This window comes from Filicampus tigris, chromosome 17 (assembly GCF_054856515.1).
Source record: "Filicampus tigris isolate MCC_2025a chromosome 17, RoL_Ftig_1.0, whole genome shotgun sequence".
In the NCBI taxonomy this organism is placed as follows: domain Eukaryota; kingdom Metazoa; phylum Chordata; class Actinopteri; order Syngnathiformes; family Syngnathidae; genus Filicampus; species Filicampus tigris.
Window position 1 is genome coordinate 6328178 of NC_141233.1, and position 19656 is coordinate 6347833.

At 41.8% G+C, this 19656-nt stretch overlaps 1 protein-coding gene across 7 annotated transcripts in view; it reads left to right on the plus strand.

Annotated features, from left to right (window-relative positions):
• The window catches only part of rapgef6 (Rap guanine nucleotide exchange factor (GEF) 6), a 64566-nt gene that overhangs the window by 19089 nt on the left and 25821 nt on the right, over window positions 1-19656 (plus strand). For 3 of the 7 annotated variants that reach the window (XM_086013475.1, XM_086013476.1, XM_086013477.1), the window contains exons 5-7: window positions 1234-1303; window positions 4118-4258; window positions 6769-6786. In XM_086013475.1, coding sequence (XP_085869601.1) covers window positions 1234-1303; window positions 4118-4258; window positions 6769-6786 — 229 coding nt within the window. Of the gene's footprint in view, window positions 1-1233; window positions 1304-3830; window positions 4259-6768; window positions 6787-13339; window positions 14002-19656 lie in introns of those variants that run through there. The other 4 variants (XM_086013473.1, XM_086013474.1, XM_086013478.1 and 1 more) reach the window with 3 other exon arrangements.

Here is a 19656-nt window from a genome sequence, read left to right on the forward strand (position 1 = left end):
TTCCCTACGAGGTAAAAGAAGTATATAATGTTTTTATTGTTGTTCCCCAGTCACCTCACGCCCACTCTGATTGAACCCGAGAGGGCGTCATGTACCAAATCCATGTGACAAACACACATGGGCTCAGCTGTTTCCGGCCTCCTCCACCCCTTCGTCCCCTTTCTTATCACACAAAGCAGACAAAAGGTGGCATTGTGCGAACGCCATGTTGACACTGCTAACACGTAGCGCTTGAAGTAACATCTCATACCCATACGTTGCTACTCGTGCAGAAAAACACGACTGACAGTGGGCTACATCCGGCCCACAACAGCATTTCATTCTACCAACACCAGGGATATGTATAAAATTAGGGACACGTGTGCAAGAATGTGTTTTTTCTTTTTTAAGTTATAAGTGTTTTTTATATGTAGTACGTTTTTAATTTTTTTAAATGAAAAAAGCAGTAATTTTCTGAGGACTTTTTTTCCCATAATAATACTAAAGGAGATGGACTTCTTTTTTTGAAAAAAAAAAAAAAAAAAAAAAATGAAACTATGCGATTAAAGTGGGATTAATTAAATGAGTCAGTTGTATTTTTGGTGATAACCGTTCTTTCTGTGGTCAAAATTGTAATCTCACAAGATTAAAATGATATTTTTTAGAGTCAATTTAACAAATTAGTAATCTTACAAGTCAGTTTTGTTAATTGAATTTTTTCTTGTTTGTTTTTGCAAAATAAAAGTGCTAATATTACGAAGGTAAACTTCTAAATTGTCAGTTTTTAACAATAATAGTTTGTGTTATTTTCATTTAGAATAAGTATTTCTTCCTCCAAATTTCTTTTTGTTTCAAAGAAATTGTCTTATATTTCTGAAATATTTTTTTGTCATTTTTTGGGGGGTGATGTACAATCTCACAATTGAACTCAACTTTATTTATAGAGCACTTTAAAAAGTAATCGCAGAAATTCACAGTTACGATACGGAAGTGGTGTCAGTCTCTCGCCCTAAAAAAATGGTGTTACATTTTTATTTTACTCTTGTAATTTTGTTTTTTCTCCCAAAATATATTGCCACACGAAAAAAGAAATGAAGAAATACTAAAAAAAGAACCTTTTTTCTTCACCGTCACAACTCTTGTAGGTGTCCATGAGGTGTATTTTTACATTTTGTTGCATGAAAATAAAGTCTGACAAGTGTGCGTGGTACCTCTCATGTTCACACTTTGTGTTTGTGTGTGTTTCATTTTTAGTTTCGGCAAGCAGCTGGGGGGCCGGCGAGGCTGTGAATGCATCACGTTGGAGCCGTCAGAAATGATCGTGGTAAGACAAGACGTAGCAACTCTTTGACTCTCTCTGTCTTCTTCTTTCTCTTGGTCTGCATTCCTGCCACATCTAATGTTACCGAAATTCCTCCCGGAGATACAGATCCCAGATCAGATCAGTCACATTGACTTTTTTCACTTCCTTGTTAAAAAACAACAACCCTGAACCAACATTCCAGCACTATCAGAAAAAGATCAAATTTCACAATATTTAAGATCAGATTTTTTTTCGAGAAGGAAGAAAAGACTAGATTTTTTTTTTAGGTAAGGAAGAAAGTTGTATTCCTCTAAGAAAGAAGTAGACCAAGAAATTGTAAATTAGTAGTTTAACTATCACATAACTTTGTAGCATAACTTTATAACATAAAGCCCCTATCCCACTGAGCGGTGAAAAATTGAAAATGTTTTCGAAGGCAGCGAATGTTGCGTTCACGTCAGAATTCGTCAGGGTTTCAAATGTTTGCAAAACATTCGCCAACAGTTTTAGTGATTTTTCTTGTCGCAATTCCTTGACATGAAAAGTACAGGCGTACGTCTGACGACCGTTTGGCCAACATTTGCAACCTTGAACGAACCCTGATGTGAACGTGCATTTTTCCACCGTCGCCAACAGTCGGAAATGTTCGTCCCTCGGTGGGATAGGAGCTTAACATACCTGAATAATTTTGTTGTCCAACTTTGTAGCATGCCACGCAATTTAGCTGTGTAGTGGCCACATAATTTTGTAGCATAATTTTGCTACCGAGCTTTGTAGTGTAATTTTTGTAGCGTAATTTTATAGCAAAACTTTGCCACGTTAAAGTTACATCATTTTGCAGTATAATTCGGCTGCAGTAAAGTGGTGTAACGTTTTAGCGTAATTTAACTTTGTACCGTAATTTTGTTGGATAACTAGGTAGTGTTAAAGTTGCATAATTTTGTAGCAGAACCTTTCTGCGGAAGGTCGCAGAACTTTGTAGTGCGGTTTTGTAGCTTAACTTTGTAGCGTAACTTTGTATTTGCTGTATACAGTTGCTGCATAAATTTGACGCTCAAAGTAGCATGCCGTCGCAAAATCCCGCCAAGTGCCTAATTAGCAGCATGGGTATAGCCGGTCATATCGGTATATGGGTGACATTCATCAAGTGTGTGTGCCCGTGTTTGTGTCATGCTTAGTTATGACATGAGTCTCACACACACACACACACACACCCCCCCACACACACACACACACACACGCACACACACACTCACCCCCAGACACATTCAATGAGGAAATAGGAAGTGTGATCACATTGCAGCAGTGCCGATGGTCACATTAAGCGTTGTTCTGGCCTGTTGCAGCGAGAGAGAGAGAGGGATTATTGTCCGGTCACATTTAAGACGATTGTGTGTATTGTGTGCGAGTGAGTGCATGTTAGTGTCTGTATGTTGTGCGTGTTATCTGCAGTGTGTCCCATGAGTTTCATTAAAACGACACACTGGAGCCCTTTTTTTTTTGCGCATCAAGATTGATAGCCAAGCGAAGCCATTATTGTGCATATCTTATATGTTGGCACCCACATGCATTAGTCACTAAATCGTAGATGGTCATTCAAATAATGCGGTTAACGCTATGGTTTGTCGCTTGCAGCGACATTCATTTTTGTATCAGTAGATAGCTGTGTTAGCAACATTAGTCAAACATCAATTAATAGCCAAAGTAAGTCTAAAAACATAAAGTATAGTTCCAAATTTACTAATAATCCAAACATATTTGATAAAATCATAATAAATAATATATTGATAAATAATAAAATATTAATACAATATTGTAAATATATTGTAAAAGTATAAATATATAGGGAATATATATATCCATATATATATATATATATATATATATATATATATATATATATGTATATATATATATATATATGTATATATATGTATATGTATATATATATATATATATATGTATATATATATATATGTATATGTATATATATATATAAAATTCAAACATTAATTGTAATAAAAACATGAACATAGAAAAACGTGAAATAATTTAAAATAACAACATAGGAAAAGATGAAATAAAGAAAAGGTTTGTAAGCCGCACACAATTTCCAAATGATTCCCCGAAAACCTAGAAAACAAAATAAGTGACTTTTTCCTGAAACGGGAACAAAAACAACAGTCAAGTGCTGCGTCTTTCAAATTCCTCTCGCGTGGTGACACAATGACACCATTGACTGACGCAACAGGGCAAGAAAACACATTCCTGATGCGAGAACATTTAACAGAAAAACTCTCCTGGGAAGTTTTCAGCATATCTCCGGAATCTACTCTTTTTGTTTTTTCTTTCTTTTTTTTTTTTTCTTCTTCTTGCTGCTATGCCTCGTGAGAAGGATGTTTGCGTCGTTTCCTGGAGGAAGCGGCTCGGGCCTTGAGCATGTGAGCCACTCGCAGCCTTGGCAACGTCTCGAGCGGACGGAACTCGGATGTAAAGGCGCAATCCTTTCCTGAAACTTTTGGATTTATTTATTGATTTTTTTTTTTACTGCCTGTGGTCCGGATGAGTGGGCTGCGCTGGAACCGGCTGTCGGTACTCTGGAAGAACTGGATCTTCAGCCAGGAGCCCGCTGCCGAAGTGCCGGGAAAGGATGAGGACCACAATGTGGATTACAAGCCGGCAAAAGTCAAAGTGACCAAACAGAACTCTGATTTCTCGCCTCAAAATTCGGACCCGGACATCGAGAAATCCAAAGTTCTCCTGCACAGCTGCTCTGAAGTGACGCCGGATCAGTCGGTTTTGCGTTCTGAGGAGGGTACCCGCTATGTGTTGCAGGTGGACAACGGCGGCGAGGGGGACGACGGGTTCCTGCACCGGGACGGCTCGCAGCGACGGTCCCGCCGGCGCTTCCGCAGGATCAACCCCAAGGGCGAGCGGGAGCTGATCACGGACGGCCAAGAACCTTCCGGATATAAGGTGGGACTGAGGCTAAATGCTAATGGCAAAGTGTGAGTTATGATAAGTTTTATGCTGAATAATGATCACGGTGGTAACATTATTTATTAAAGCACATGAATGATAATGGGCTATTTTCTTAAGTTTTGATGTATTAACTAGTGTTGTCCCGATACCATTTTTTGGCCCCAATACCAATTCGGCTACCGGGCTGTGCAGTATTGGCCAATGCCGATACTGTACCGATACCTCTCCGTTTGAAAAAAAAAAAAGTCCAAAATAAGCACAATTTGTTTTGTAATTCTAAAGAATTGCACTTACTTGGATGTAAGATTATTCATATTTAAATCATCACTTGCGAAGTATCTGTAGTAACATATACGCACAAAATACATAAACAGCCTATTTTCATAGCTCTTCGTGCTTGTGAGAGTGAGACATGGGATACATACTGTATTCACATGAATGTACATTTGTAATAAAGAAAAGCAAGGTGCAGCATTTGTACTTCTAAAATATATTCAGTGATTCTAACCGACCCCCCAATGCGTGACGTCACATTTGTATGTTGCCAGAGGGACAGGCGGTCGAGTGAGTGAGATAACAGAAGTCCGTTATGTGTTTCTAAAAATGGTTAACACCTGTGCTGTTTATGGTTGCTCTAATCAGTCAGCTAAAGATTTTATTTTGTGATACCGGCCGACAGTGATTCAAATTAACCGGAGGCAAAAACGAAGTTGTTTGAAAGCAGACGCGCACAATGGCTGTCAAATCTTCAACGTGACCACTTAACACTATCACAACATACAAGGTTATGATCTGATGACTTTATATCAGTTTTTGTTTTCTTTTTACTTTTCATTCAAGATTTACTTCGCACTGCTGTTCAACATTAACCTGTTAATTATATAGGTATACACATTTCATATACGTTAATGGAACATTATAGAACATTTTGCTGAGCGATGTGTTGTAAACAAACTCGTCTCTTTGTTAGCAGTTAGCAAGCTAGGGCGAGCTGGAAAAGCTTCGACGGGTCATAAAGACGAGTTTGTCTGGACACAAACCATTTCATGAAAGACGTTTTACACCATTAAACTAGTGATCGATGGACTTTGTCAAACAAAAGCAACGTACTTTGCTACGAGACAAAGTTCCAGCCGACATGCCCCCAAAGTAATTGAAGGCTCTCGATAGCATCAAATTCCCCCCAAGCAACTGCCTCCAATGTGGCGATGTATGTCCTTATAGCGACCTTTTTCACCAAACTAGACATAAGTAGACCGATGACCAATAACGCTAATAATGGATAAGGCTTCTCCTCGTATTTTCCTTCCGCATGCGGCTCTCAAATATGCGCGCTGCGTTCAAATAATGATACCAGTACCGATAACCGGCATCTGCGTTTTATTTGTTAGTACCGGCCGATCCGTTACCAGCGTTTTAATGCGGTATCTGTATCGGAACAACACTAGTATTAACCATACGTATTATTGGTCATATTGTCATACGTTTTCACGATGCAGCAATAATTGATTTATTTTGAAGTTAAAAAAAAGAAACGATCACAAACGGGCAATAACTCTCCGGCTACAAGGTAGGCCTGAGGCTAAATGCGACCTCTATCGCTGTTAAGTTAATAAATAATACATTTCATATATCAAAAGTACTAGAGGTATCGGTGACTACTCAAAGAGTTATTACTCGTTTTGGTATCTGTTTGAAAAAAAAAAAGGTATCGACGAACATCCTGACATTAAACAATATTTTGTAAAAGCAACAACAATTGGATGTTTTCTTACATTTGAAGGTAATAACTATGCTTATTATTGTGGTAGTATACAACATTATGATAGATCGATTAATTGGGATAGAAAGAAAAAAAAAAAAAAACGTTTTCTTGAGGCGTGTACAACTTTCCCTCCCTCTGATAGCATCAGTGTGTCATGTCGGTTAGTGGCTTGCCTAATCGCCACTCTCCACACACACACACACGCACACGCACGCGCACACACACATACACACGGACACCCAGTGCTGAGAATTTCTCGGGGGAGTTTCCAAAAATGCAACATATTTCCCCCCTACGTCACCTCACCGAGTTATCTCGATTGTTGAAATGAGCCGGTTTTGAGGGGGCGGACCTGTCTTTGGAAAATGAGCCTGCCCCCTTTACTGCAGGGCCAATGCCGACTGGTGTGAAACGTACTCGTTTATCCCCAAAGGTTTGCCAGAATGACACTTGTTAATCTTGTCGTGGGGAATCACGGGGGGAGCACGTCTGCCTCACAGTTATGAGGTTCTGGGTTTGACTCTGGTAGGTTTTCCTGGCTGCTGTAACAATGCTTGTTTGTCTTATGTTTTTTTTTAATTGATTTTTAGTGTTTTAAAATTAATTGTAACAGTAGTTTCATATTTTAAAACCAAAGTCATATATTTTGCACAGATATTATTACACCAAAATGTCATGACTTGAATCGAATGTGACTCTGTGTGTGACTTCAATTTTGTTTCTTTTTCCCTCCCTGCAGGATTATGTCAACAACCAGGTAGGGACATTCATTTATTTATGAGATTCTTAAGTACTGTGGAACTTTTCAAGTCGAGCACAGTGAGCTTCAACATCAGATTTCTTGGATTTTTAAACATTTTTTTCCCCATGGGAAATGATGAAAAGAGAAATAATCAGTTTTGGGGGGGAAAAACTGTGGTCATCATTAAATGTTGATGAACTGTCCAGGCAATGTTTTAAATCATGTTTTGTGCCACTTTAGAGGTTCCACTGTATTTGTGTGCGTGTGTTTGCACCTGTTTGTTAGGAAACCACTGTGGGTGGCGCAGACAAGGGGGCGGCACTATCTTTAGAATGAACAGATGCATGCTGGGAAAAGGCTTTAAAGATGTCCCCATTTGTGACTTTTTGATTTTTATATGGGAGGTTATTGTTAAATGGATGCCCATTGTTTACGGTCTAATGGTGGCGATGTACTGAATGTACAGTTAGAGTATGTATGAATGTAAAGTATTGTCCATGCAGTGGCGGTTAAAGACACAGGATGTTGTTGTTGAGACATAATAACATCAGTGATCCATTAGCTGGGCTGTTTGCTTAATGGTTTTGCTCTGCACTCAATGGAAATGTGAAAGCCATGAATGGCAGCGGTGGATGTCACCTTTTGAATCTATGAATCTTTTTTTTTTTTTTTTTTTTTTTCCCCCAGTCTTGTATTGATGAATTTGTTGCATCTTTTCCGGTCTTGAATCTCAGAATTGGTTTAGGTAGGTTTTGTCCTTTGCAGCCTTAAATCGATGAATTTGTTTCAGGAATGCCTCATCTTTTCTGGTCTTAGATATTAATTTGTTTATGGCCTGAGGCGTTTTTTTTTCTAGCCTTAAATCTGTGATCGGTTGCAGCTTTCCCAGCTTAAATCTGCGCAAGGTCTTGTCTTGTATAGCCTTAAACGTATATCGTTCTCCCTCTGTTATCATTTTTTATTTTCCACCAAGATTTGGCTTTTGATCGATGCGTATCGATCCAGAAAGCAGATCTTCCCCTGCCTCTGGATCCTCCCGTTGTATTTGCTAATGTCATCACACAACAACTCGCGCAGGGTTGTGCTCTGTGGTCTGACTTGCGTTCACTGGCGTCTTATGAATACGTCTCATGACTTGATGTGTGTGATTAAAAAAATGAATCCACCTCTCTCCAGAATTTGGGTGACGAGGAATTTGATGCCCGTTAGCCTTTGATGGGGTGAATATCAAAACGACCGTTTTTGTAAGTTATTTTCTTAGTTTTCGCCTGCCATTGTCTTATTCTGGCGTGTCATTTTCTTCCGTAGCAAATTATTATTTTTTTTCTGGTCATTTCTTTGTTTTGACCATTAGTTTTCTCATTTTAGCCCCGCATTTTCTAGCTTTTTTTGCCCGCCATTTTCGAATCCGCTAGCTTATCATTTCAGTTCCGGTAAGCGATGACCACCCACCGTCTTTAACGCTGGTTTCCAACTTGCGTATTAGCTCCACTTGCTTGAGTTTAACACACAGACGCCGATGTTATTAAGACACCGGGGACCTTACCGGGTTACAGCGTTCAATAGAGCGAGTGAGCCAAAGCCAGATGGATGAAGCCATCAGCTCGTTTGCCTGCGGGGGGGAGAAAAAAAGAAGCTGGAAGGGGTCTTCATTCTCTGGATCGTTAATCTAATAGGAAGTCTGCACATGGGAGCTTTGAATCGTCCAATGGATGTGTTTTCTTTCTGGGGGGGGGACTAGCAGGGTGCACTGGGGTTCATTTATTGCTCTGTGTAGAGTTCAGTGCCCCCACCCCAGTGGAAACATCTCTCACGTTCGTGCTTGTGCGGTTAGCTCGCTTCCCGTGTCATAAGGCAAAATGTCTGAATTTTCCCAACCCTCCTGAAGGGTTTGTTACATCACCTGCAACTCGAAGAAGGTAGACGAGGTTGGCAGAGGTTAATAGACTCTGTGTTGTTTCTTTGTCTTCATTTTTTTTTTTTTTTTTTATTCTGGCCTGTCGTTTTCTCCCATTGGCTCGTAAAATAAAAAAAAAAACATGTCTATGTGATCTCAACAACACATGTTTTTGTTGTTTTATTTTTTGCCTCCATTGCCTTGTTGATCCACATGGGCGAGCCATCACATTTAGCTTGAGCTCACCACATGACGTCAAGACTCGGGTTATCTCGAAATCATGAGATGATCGTTCAGGTTCATGATGCATTCGTGTGACTCACAACCTTGGCATCATATGCCAACCTTAAAGGGCTTAAAAATCACTCAGGTTTACGTGACGGACCCCCGGTTTACCACCACGTTACAGTTTTTATTGCTGATGGTGGAGGCTTATTAAAAAAAGGCAATATCCTGGTCCTCTCAGACTTGATTTTAAAAGCCTGAGGGCCAGCCAGTTCCGTCACTCATCTCTGGTCTCAGCCCGTGAAGGACCTCGGAGAAGGACCTGCGGGAGAATCGGAGAGCAGGGTTTTATGAGCGATTCCTGCAATTAATGAAACCCTTTAAGGCTAAGTGGAATTGTGCAAAGACAAGGAAACCTATGGTGTTTTTTATGGATTTCATCTATTGGCCCATGATTTTCACGTTGCGGCCCTTTATTTTCTGATACCCTCACAGTCATTCTTTTTTTCTCACTTTGCCCCATCATTTTCTAGTTTTGGCCCGTCATTGTCAGGTATTGGTGGCCCATCATTTTCTCGTGTTTGCCCATTCTTTTCTCTTTTGTGGCCTATCATTGTCTTGTTTTGCCCGTCATTTTCTCATTTTTGTCTCATCTGTGTAAAGAAGGATTTTTGTGAAAATGGGACATAAAGTGGTAGGACGTCTTAAAGGACAAACGGAAGGGTTTAACGTAAACACAGAGATGATGGAAAAGGGACTCCGGCAAAAGCAGGGTAAGAGAAACTATTAAGAACAATGATTGAGGATGACAAAATATGAGAAATTTGAGAGCCCAAGACCAAATCAAGGTGACTGAGATGGAAAAGGGAATCCAGACTGGATTGATTGACTCTCTCGATAGCGGGAAGGACAACAGCTCTTGATGGGGCATGAGTCAGGTTTGGTCAAAGGGTGATCCCGGTCTGGAGGCTTCTCGTCAGATCTCTGGCCAAAATTTTTGACTCGGCTTTGGGACAAAATCAATATCACCTCGCTTACTTGCAATGCAAGATGACTCTTGCTTTTGACTCTCCTACTCAATAGCTGAAGCATGCAAAGCGTCTGTTCCTTTGCCATCCCTCCAAGCACTTAGGTGGCATTAGAAATGCATGTTGTTGCATTGCTGCCTGCTTGCCCGAGTATCTTTCGCCTATACAGTACGCCGGGTTGCTGCTGCTAATTTTAGGGATTACATCAGCAGCACTGAGAGGACAACCTTGGTGAACTCGCTCTCCATCTTCCCTCCAGCCTCCTCCTCTTCTTCTTCTTGCCTTTGGTGCCTAATCCTCCATCTTCCCGTTTGAAAGGACCTCCACCGGGCTTATGGCGATTGTGAGCCAGGGATACATTTTTGTGTTGTTTTTGTCACGGGCTGCAGGAAGGGAAGGGCCCGCTTTAAATGGCAGGAATTCCTGCCCTGCGCTACACACGCTACAATCGTGCAACATCCAATGGCGTGTTTATGTGCCTTTTTTTTTCCTTGACTGTTTCTGATGGAACAAATTCTTTCACAAGATACGCTTGATTGCCATTTTAGGTGAAAATGTATGCCTTATTGCTGTCCAATGAACTTGTTTTTGGTTTAAAGGCCCGGAATTCTCTCGTGCTGTGGCATGTCATGGCTGTGATTGAAACTCACGCAGTCAAAGATTTTCAAAGAAGAAAATTTGTGCTTTAACACGTTCCTCTTTCGTTGCAATTTAGAACATTCTGACTGATCTTTCAAGGCTCACAGAATATTGTATTTATGTAAACACAGAAACTAAAAGAAAGTTTGCTTCTACCTTATTCCGTTTTTTTTAGAAATCAGCAGTACAGCATCGGTTGGTTTCACCGCTACTTATTTCTAAATGAAACTCCTCCACTCACTCCAACATACTCCCTTGTCACCAAGAGGCCACTAGATGGCCTGAGCACAAAAAGAGCCATTAGGTTTTTTAGTGAGTAATCGACAATAGTGGTGTTTCCATTGTAATGGTCACAAAGTTGTCCGGCTTTTTGTCGTGAGCTCCACACTAGAAGTCACAAACAACTACTGGGACCAGTCACACCAGATCGCTTTTGTGAAAGCGCATCTCAACTATTTGGTGCTGTGAAGGCAAAAATTGGACAGAGGAAGAAAAGGCGACATGTTTTGAGGGCGCCGACTGCACCTCGCAACAGGATGCGCGTGGTGGAGGAAACACTTCCTGGAACTGTGTGCATGCGGGTATGTGTGCTTGTGTGTCACAGGAGGCAAGTGTATGACAAAAAAAGCTCAGAAAGATGTGTACAACAGTTATGAAATTGAAAATCGCGGAACTTGAAGACCTGTCACCTTTAAAAGGGCAGAACCGCGTGGCTGCCATGACTCGTGGCTCTTGTCTGATTGTTGGCACTCAACTCTTAACTCCTCACATGCTCTTAGCCACACTGTGCGTGTGTGTCTGTGTGTGTGTAGTGGGGGGCGTGCGTGCGTGTGTGCGTGTGTTAATCAGTCCGATCAAGCTAATTAAGAATCAGCTGCCTCCGCATTGCACAGTAGCACATGACTGGCAGGCCCCTTTCCACCAGGTTGTTTTCGTAGCTCTGAGTCCAGATCCAACAGATTATTGTCACCTTCTCGAAATTCTCAATTCTCAAGGGTTGGGCTATGTTAGTTCAAGAATGTTGTACATTTTGATGGCGCTCATTGGTTAAGACAGTACAGTCGCTTGCTTCCATGAGCTAATCCATACAGTGCGTTATAATCGGATTAGCTAATGTAAATGTTTGCCTTTTTTGAGTGGCACATTTGAATAATAATTCCTCCTCCCCCCTCTCTTTTGTGTCTGTTCTATTTTTTCTGAAAGTCTGATCTATTTTTTAAACTCCCCCTCTCGCTCTGTCTCTATTCATCTTTTCCCCCCCCTTCGTCTATTTCCATCCCTCCTCTGCTCGGTCTCTCTTGTGTACACTGGCTCCTCCGAAGGCAGGCCTCCATGTGCTCGCCTCCCATTGGCTGTCTGCTAAAAAGATGATGTCATACCCTGGCGCTGGCGAGAGGCGGAGGGAGTACAAATTGAGATGCACGGATGCTGGCTAATAAAACGAGGGGTGGATAATGGTATCCCTGCAGAATATTCCAGACCTTTTTGCATCTGCCACACAGCTAATTCTGTCCTGTCCAAAACTGGATGAATTCAGTGTTACTCCACTCAGAAAAGCTCAGAATAAAGAAACAGTTCATACAGTTTCTCAATTACAAGAAGTTTTTAATCATAATTGGGGTGATATTCATGACCAGACCTGATCAGTTGACCAGGTTCCACCTTTCTGATAGGCATGCTAAATCTCATTTTATTTGGCACAAATATGCATTTTGAAGCGTGTTTGTTTCACTGTCATGCTAAAGTGACAAGCTAGTTCTTTAAAGTGCAGTTCACCTAGATGTAACCAAAAACGCATTTTTAATGCAGTTATTTGCAACAAACGTACTGGCTTGATGTATGTCACGGTTCTCCAAACTAGCCTGGCGCGTACCAGAACGCTTGACGCTAATGTCAGCTGCTGGCTTAAAACAAGGCTAACAACATAGTCACATGCTTATCTTACCTACGAACAACTTTCTTCTCCCTTTTGGACTTTTGCTAATGCTAAAAACAATGTTAACGCAAAGCTTTTTATCACCGTGTGGTTGTATGAGACGATCAATTTTTTTCTCACAAACTAACCTTGTTAGTAAAAGAACCGTTGACGCTAATGTCTGAACTAATGCTAAAAAATAAGGCTAACAACATAGCGACTTGCTTCTCTTCACTGTGTGCGTGACCGAGCACATCTTCTCAAAACACTTTATGCTAACGATGACACTCACTGCAACATGTTTGAACTAATGCTAACGCTAGAAATAATGTTAACACAAAACTTGTCATTAGTGTGCATGTGTGACTGAGCACATTTGTTCTCATAAAATAGCCTCACTCATCTACGCTAACGTTAGCCACTTGCTGAAAAATGTCTGAACTAATGCTATTGCTAAAAACAAGAACAACATGTTTTTGAAACAGTGTCATTGGTTTCTATGAGGGGGGAAGCCCAATTTCATCATCATTCTCTTTTGTGCCAGCATCTGTCCAAGCAAGAAGGCAGGAAAGGGAGCTGTTGGCGGGTGGGATAACCACCCCCTTTTTTTTTCTCCTTTGTAATTTATGCATAAATGGGGGAGTGTCTTTTTGTGTCTTTTTGTGGGGATGGGGATGGGGAGGGGGTGCCTCAATAGACAGCTTTATGTTACTGATCAATAAAGATGCTCCCTTTTCTTTTCCTGGCCAGCCAATCCATCTAATGCAGTTACCCCCCCGCCCACCTCTCTCTCTCTGTCTCTCTCTCTCTCTCTCTCTCTCTCCCTCTCCCTCTCCCTCTCCCTCTCCCTCCCTCTCTCCCTCTCTCTCCCCATCCCTCGCTCGCTTGCCATACAGGTGATGTCATTCTTTTTCAGCTGGATTCCCTCTCCTCCCTCCCTCTACCGCTAGCTCATTAGCGACCCGGGCACACGGCAGCACTGCATCCTAACCCGGCTCGGCTTCTGTCTTAAAGACCCCACCCCCGTACCTCTCAAAAAAGCGTAGGAATGCCATCATGAAAGGCGCCGGGGACTTGGCGTAGCCCAGCGTTGCAGGAGGGAATCTAGCAGTGGGGGATCGGTAGCTGGCCATGGAGACGCGCCGGCAGGCTCTCAGAGTTGCGGTGCGAGTTTGACGGCGAGGAAGGCGCACTCTGATCCGAGTGAGTTGACCGCGGGGAAAATTGCAAAAGGAAAACCGGCACAACTTGGACGCCACATTGGGTAAAAACTCACTTCTCAACTGGGATTACTTGTACTTTTCCCGTCTGAATTTCCAAATCATCTTCGGAGGATTTCTGGGGGTGGGCTCACAATCCCATCCTGTGTTAGTTTTTTTGGAGGGGGGTTTTCTTCTTTCCTGCTTCTTTTTTTCACCATCTTTGGAAGAACGAGGGGGAACTTCCCTCCTCCTCCTCCCCTTGGTCGCGAGATGGCTTTCCTGGTCCGTTGCTATGCCAACTGCTTGCAGCCGTGGTCCTCCAAAGTAAGCCATGTCGTAATGCACTTTGAGTCTCTGACTGAGTGTATGTGTGTGTGTGTTTGGCTTCCCTTTTAATGTGTCATTGAAATAAAGTGAACCCTCGCAGATTCATGGTTTTGTATTTGCAAATTCGCCTATTCATTTTTTTTTTTTTGTCTTTTAACCTGTCCTCTGTTATTTGTTGAAAAACTCTCACTATATGCTCTTTTTATGCTCCTGGCCAAAGCAGTAGATGTTTTTTACTCCAGTGTAATCTTGTGACTTCAGGGTGCCAAGGATCTTTGTTGAAGTGAGTTGAGGACTTTCATTTAGACAAAAGTAGTGCTCTTGCACTTGTGACCTTTACTGAAATTGGGTTTGTAGTTTGCAGTATTGTAGTTACGGGTATCATACTGAGGGCTTATGTTGTTAAATGTGCGGGTCCATATAGTAGAACATGCTCCCAGTGTGATGCTTTGTAGTAGTACGGATTTTTATTTTTATTTTTTTTTCTAATTATCTATGTTTTGCTTTGAATGTTTTAAAGCACTTTGAGTTGCATTTTTATGTATGAAAAGTGCTATATAAATAAAATGTGATTGATTGATTGATTGATCTTGCTGTTAAGGGGCTATGTAGAAGTGTGTTAATGAGTTTTATTTAGAAAAATGTAGTGCTTTGCCACCATCTTGTGGCATCGACAGGCCGTTATCAACATATTTGGGGACATCAATTTCTCACTGATTTCTCACACAACTTGCTGCTCCATGAGAACCAAGCAGGGGGATGGTTACCTTGGGATAAGAACCTCAACCCCTTTATATATTTGTCTGTCATGAGTTTACTCCCCAAAAAAGTGTAAATAATTCCTAAAAAGACACAGGAAGTCTGCCATTTTGACTTGAAGCAGCCTTTTAGGGTCATTTCGCCCATTTCCGAGGTAATATCCTGGAATATTTTGAAAATTCATCCATGTTCCTTGATCAACATGAAATTTTGTAGCCATGTCTATCATGAGTAGACCTACAAAAAAGTCTCAAGAAGCCATTCCTGAAAACCCTGAAAAGTTTACCATTTTGCTTTGATGTGACAAAAAAAAAAGATTATTTAGTTTTCGTGCGAATGGTGCATGTTGGTTAAGTTTGGATGCACAACCATGAAACTCAGTTCAACTGGAGACATTTGATTTTGACAACTGAAGACTTGTGAAGGCTGTCAGTCATTTTTAAATAATTTCCCCTCACACAATTGTCTTCGCCGCATGACAAGTCCTGATGCACTTCGCTTCAGGCTCAATCCCCATCAAATGTTTAATGGCTGGTTTTGCCATTTAGCTGCTTTGGATGGAATTCTCTTTCTAAGGTCAGATGAAATAATGCATTTGAAAGTATAAACTCCAAGCACAGCGTCGGATGGTGCAAAGGCAAAGAATACAAGCCAGTCCAGACGTCAACAGGATGTACACTGCAACATTAGCACACCTCCATTTACTCATCCACTGCCAGACATTTTCAGACCCTCTTTTACCCTAACTTTTGACAAAAATTGGAAAAAAATATAAATAACTTCCTGGGATTGAATGGCTAGACTGTGAAAAGACAAGTAAATTCCATGGCAGTGAATGAGTTAACGACGGTATCATCTCTTCAGGTGTTACCCTCACTTTTCAGGTGCTTCCCGTCTTCTCGTCTTCACCCCCATTTCCACACAAGTTACTTTCTTCTGCACCAATTATCACCTATTTTCCAGTGCTTTGTTTCTCACACATACTACATAGCTAGGATTCTGGAGGATAATGATTCCTTGGAACCTGAGCACAATGTGAATCCTTTTTCTTTATTGCTTTATTCGTTTTTTATGGCAAGTCATCAAGCTTCATCAGCTTGGTCCGCCTACAAGCAATAATAAACACCAAAATGTTTAGCAATTTATTAGGTTAGAATCAATTCTGACAAAATCTATGGCATCTTTTCGTGCGTTGATTTTGGAGACTTTTTTTCTGTGGTAGACACATGAATACCATATTTCCTGTTGCTAAGGTAAACTAGTTCAGTGGTTGACACTCGACAAGCAGCGTTTGATGTGTGTTGTGTCCGAGTCACGATGAATAGCAAAAAGGCTTCACTGGGTGCTAATGAGCCAGACTTAGACAGGTTGATGGATTTGGTGCCAGGGCAGGCGCATCAGCATGATGGACGGACTGCCATGTGGGCATAGTCACAGGATTATCCAAGCAGGATTACAGGGAAATGAGAATCCAAACATCTCTGGAGTTATCAAAGAATGGATCAGTCTAGGTTGGGCAAGAACTATTAGTTGTCTCAGAATCTGAATTTTTCCTAATATCACATAAACAATGTGCAGCAAAAAAAAAAAAAAGCTGTATGTTACAGTTCATATATATTTCGCTGTTCTTTTGTTTTCTTGCCAAGTGAGACTAGCAATCTGTGTATCATCAACAGAGCGGACCGCAAATTGCACCATATTTTTTAGGTGGGGGCGGGGGGGGGGGGGCACAAGAGGGCGATCTTTGCCAGATGATGTCATGGCCTCGAGTCGGCCTCGGGCCGGCCGACATTCTGATTGATAGACTGATGTGACGCCAGCTAATGTGGCCGTAGAGCCATGAAATATAAGCTTGAGGAGGGTAGCGGCAGGGCTTGGGGCGAGTCAGATAAGACCATCATGAGAGGGATGACCCCTCGCCACCGCCTCCCTATACCCTGCCCCAAGAGGGGAGGCGAGTGAGGGCTTTTCAGACCTGCCGCGGGGACGCCTGGAAGCTCAAATGCACAGGAAGTTGTGGCGAAGACGATCAATACGGGTCATGTTACACCAGGCAGTGTCTAGATCGCCTTCTACAAGTCATGAATTACGACTGTAAAGCTGACCGGACTGATTAAGCTTTCAGTCTATTCTTTTAGACCACAAACAGATCTCCTCCAACGCCAAAACAATCCAAAAAGACATCTGTCGGACTCTGTTTGGAAAAAAAAAAAAAAAAAAAAGATTGGTAGGTGGCTGTGGTGCCTTGCACAGTTACATGGTTTCAGTGGATCCTTGAAAACCTCCTCAATAAGTCTTACTTTGCCTTTATAATGACACATAATACTTCACAGTAAAAATGCCTCTTAGGTCTTAAAATTGACTCCAAAAAGTCTTAAAATTGATACCTTGACAAGCTGTTTTTTCCACTTGATGCCCCTCGCCCTAGGCCCTGATGTAAGTAGACTATACCAGTGGGAAAAAAGTCCTCGATGGACACTAAAATTAAACGGCGTGGCTGTAATGGAAGCAGGCTTCCAGTACGTGTGCTCATAAATCACGCCCCCGTTTGACTTTTGTAGACATGACCTTAACCCACTCAAAACTGTCCCCACTCTGACCTTGACACTTGATGATGACACCCACCGCTTCCTGCCCCACCCCTACCCCCTCAATTTCACATAGTCCCATTATCTCCTTGGTATTGATTCAACACTACTGCCTGTGCAACCAGAAAGCAAGAGAGAGTCTTTAGTGGATCGTCTTTCAAGGCTGTTAATAAATACGAGATGGGACAGGTCGAATATGTTTGGATGGATCAATTTTAGGTTGAACTAGAACCCTTAGTTACCCCCTTAATTTGTCTGCTTATCAAAACATTGTGGATAAACTTCTGCTTGTCCAAGTGACATTGAACAAGACGATGCTCTTGTGGTATGACAAAGGTCTCTGGACGCACCTCCGAATCAATGAGTCAATCCATTTAGATAGGACCAGCACCCATAAGTGTCCCCGAATCTGAAATTGTTACTCTTATCAGGACATTGTGGACAAATTTGAGCTTGTCCAAGTGACGTTGAACTAACCAATGTTCTTGTGGTGTGACAAAAAGTCAAATGTATGGCTCAATCTAGGTTGGATTAGTAACCTCTGTTCCTCCTAAATCTTAATTTGTCCTCTTATTAAGATATTGCAAAAAACCTAGGCATGTCTGAGTGACGTTGAACTTGTCATTGCACTTGGACAAAGAAGGACAAAGAAGATTCAATTAATGAGTCAGTCTAGAATTATCTGTTCCCCCCTGAATCCTAATTTGTCCTCTTAATACTTTGTTAAAAAATGTTGGCTTGTCTAAGGGACTTTGAACCTCGCAACACACTTGAGATGTGGACAAAGGTCTCAGGACAGACCTGTTAATCAATTAGTGGATCAATTTAGGTTGGATTATAGCCCCAACATTCACATCAAAAGTAGTTCTATAACAACACAAGAACATGAAAATACATTTTCAATAACAACATGGTGCTCTTATCAGCTCGTTAATTTGACTTCCCTTTGCGTCGAAAAATGTGAGGTGAACTCCAAAATTTGTTCCATGCACTAAAGTTAATTTCCTGTTCTGCCGAGCCATGCTAGTGATTTACTGTCTGCCCGGACTGGGCTGAGTTTTTGGGGAACATTTTGGACAAAAACAGCCCCTCAACTGGCCCCTGGGCTCTTTGCGGTATCGATGTCAGCCTCTCTGCGTTGAGCAGGAAGCATCTGGCCATAGTTGGTTAGGTACCAGGCTTGCCCACCTTCCCCGGGGGCCCAAACAAGGAGTAAAAAAAAAAAAATACACATTCTTCAAATCTGTGCCAGCTGAAAGTGACTTTGGCGTCCCATCCTTTCCACAGGTGGCGATCAACGGCTCCGAGTGGGGATGCACCCACTCATTTGCAATATCTGTTTATCTAAACAGTGGCATCCCTAATCCACATTTAGTATGAAACATACCTTTTATCTTTAAAATGGGCAACATTATTTTTGATCAATTCAACCCCGAATCCCATTCATCATGCCGCCGCCTTTGGTACTCATGTGCAAACCAGTAGGTTTTAGGGTAATGAGGAAAAAGGTGGCGACAGCTGGCAAAGAGAACGCTGAAAAGGCAGCACCCCCGTAAAAAAAAAAAAAAAAAATGACAAAAACTATTTTTTTAACACAAGCCACACCAGACCAACTGTTTAAATGTGCTTGTTCAGCAGTGCTTCGCCACTCGTGACACATCACATCTTTTGCACCCTGAGCAGGCTGTTTTTTTCTTAAGAGCTCCTCACCACCGTGCGGAATATAGGCTGCGATTTATCTAATCAGAAGAGACATTTTCAGGAGGGTGGTAACCGCTGCCATCTGCTGCCTCACAAACAGTCGGTTGGGATTGCCAAATGGAAGGAATTCCCTCTTCATTTCGTCTGACAAAGAGCAGCACTTCACTCCCTGAGGTCTCGCTGAACCGCGCTGATTACCTTCTTCCCCAGGCATGCCAAAACACGTCAATTGAAGCAGCAAGAAATGGGCCCTCGTACCCCGTTTTTCCCGGTGAATCCTTGAAACGTTGATGAAACGCATCAAACGTTGAGGCCGTGCTTCCCCCACAAAATATGGCGTTGGCAAAAGATGAACAATTTGGCATCTGTCTATCTGATGCCTCCAATTTGATCAGGGCTCAATTGGGCAACATGAAATTTGACAGGCATGTCTATCGATTGTAGATCCTCAAAATGTTTCAAGAAGCCAAGCATGAAATCTGCCATGATGGTTCAAAGGCTCCATTTTGGGATCATTTTGGCAATTTACGGTTTCCTTCAAAAACAAACTCGTCCTAGAGATTTTTGTCACACTACACTCAAATTTAAGCCACGTGGTCCATAC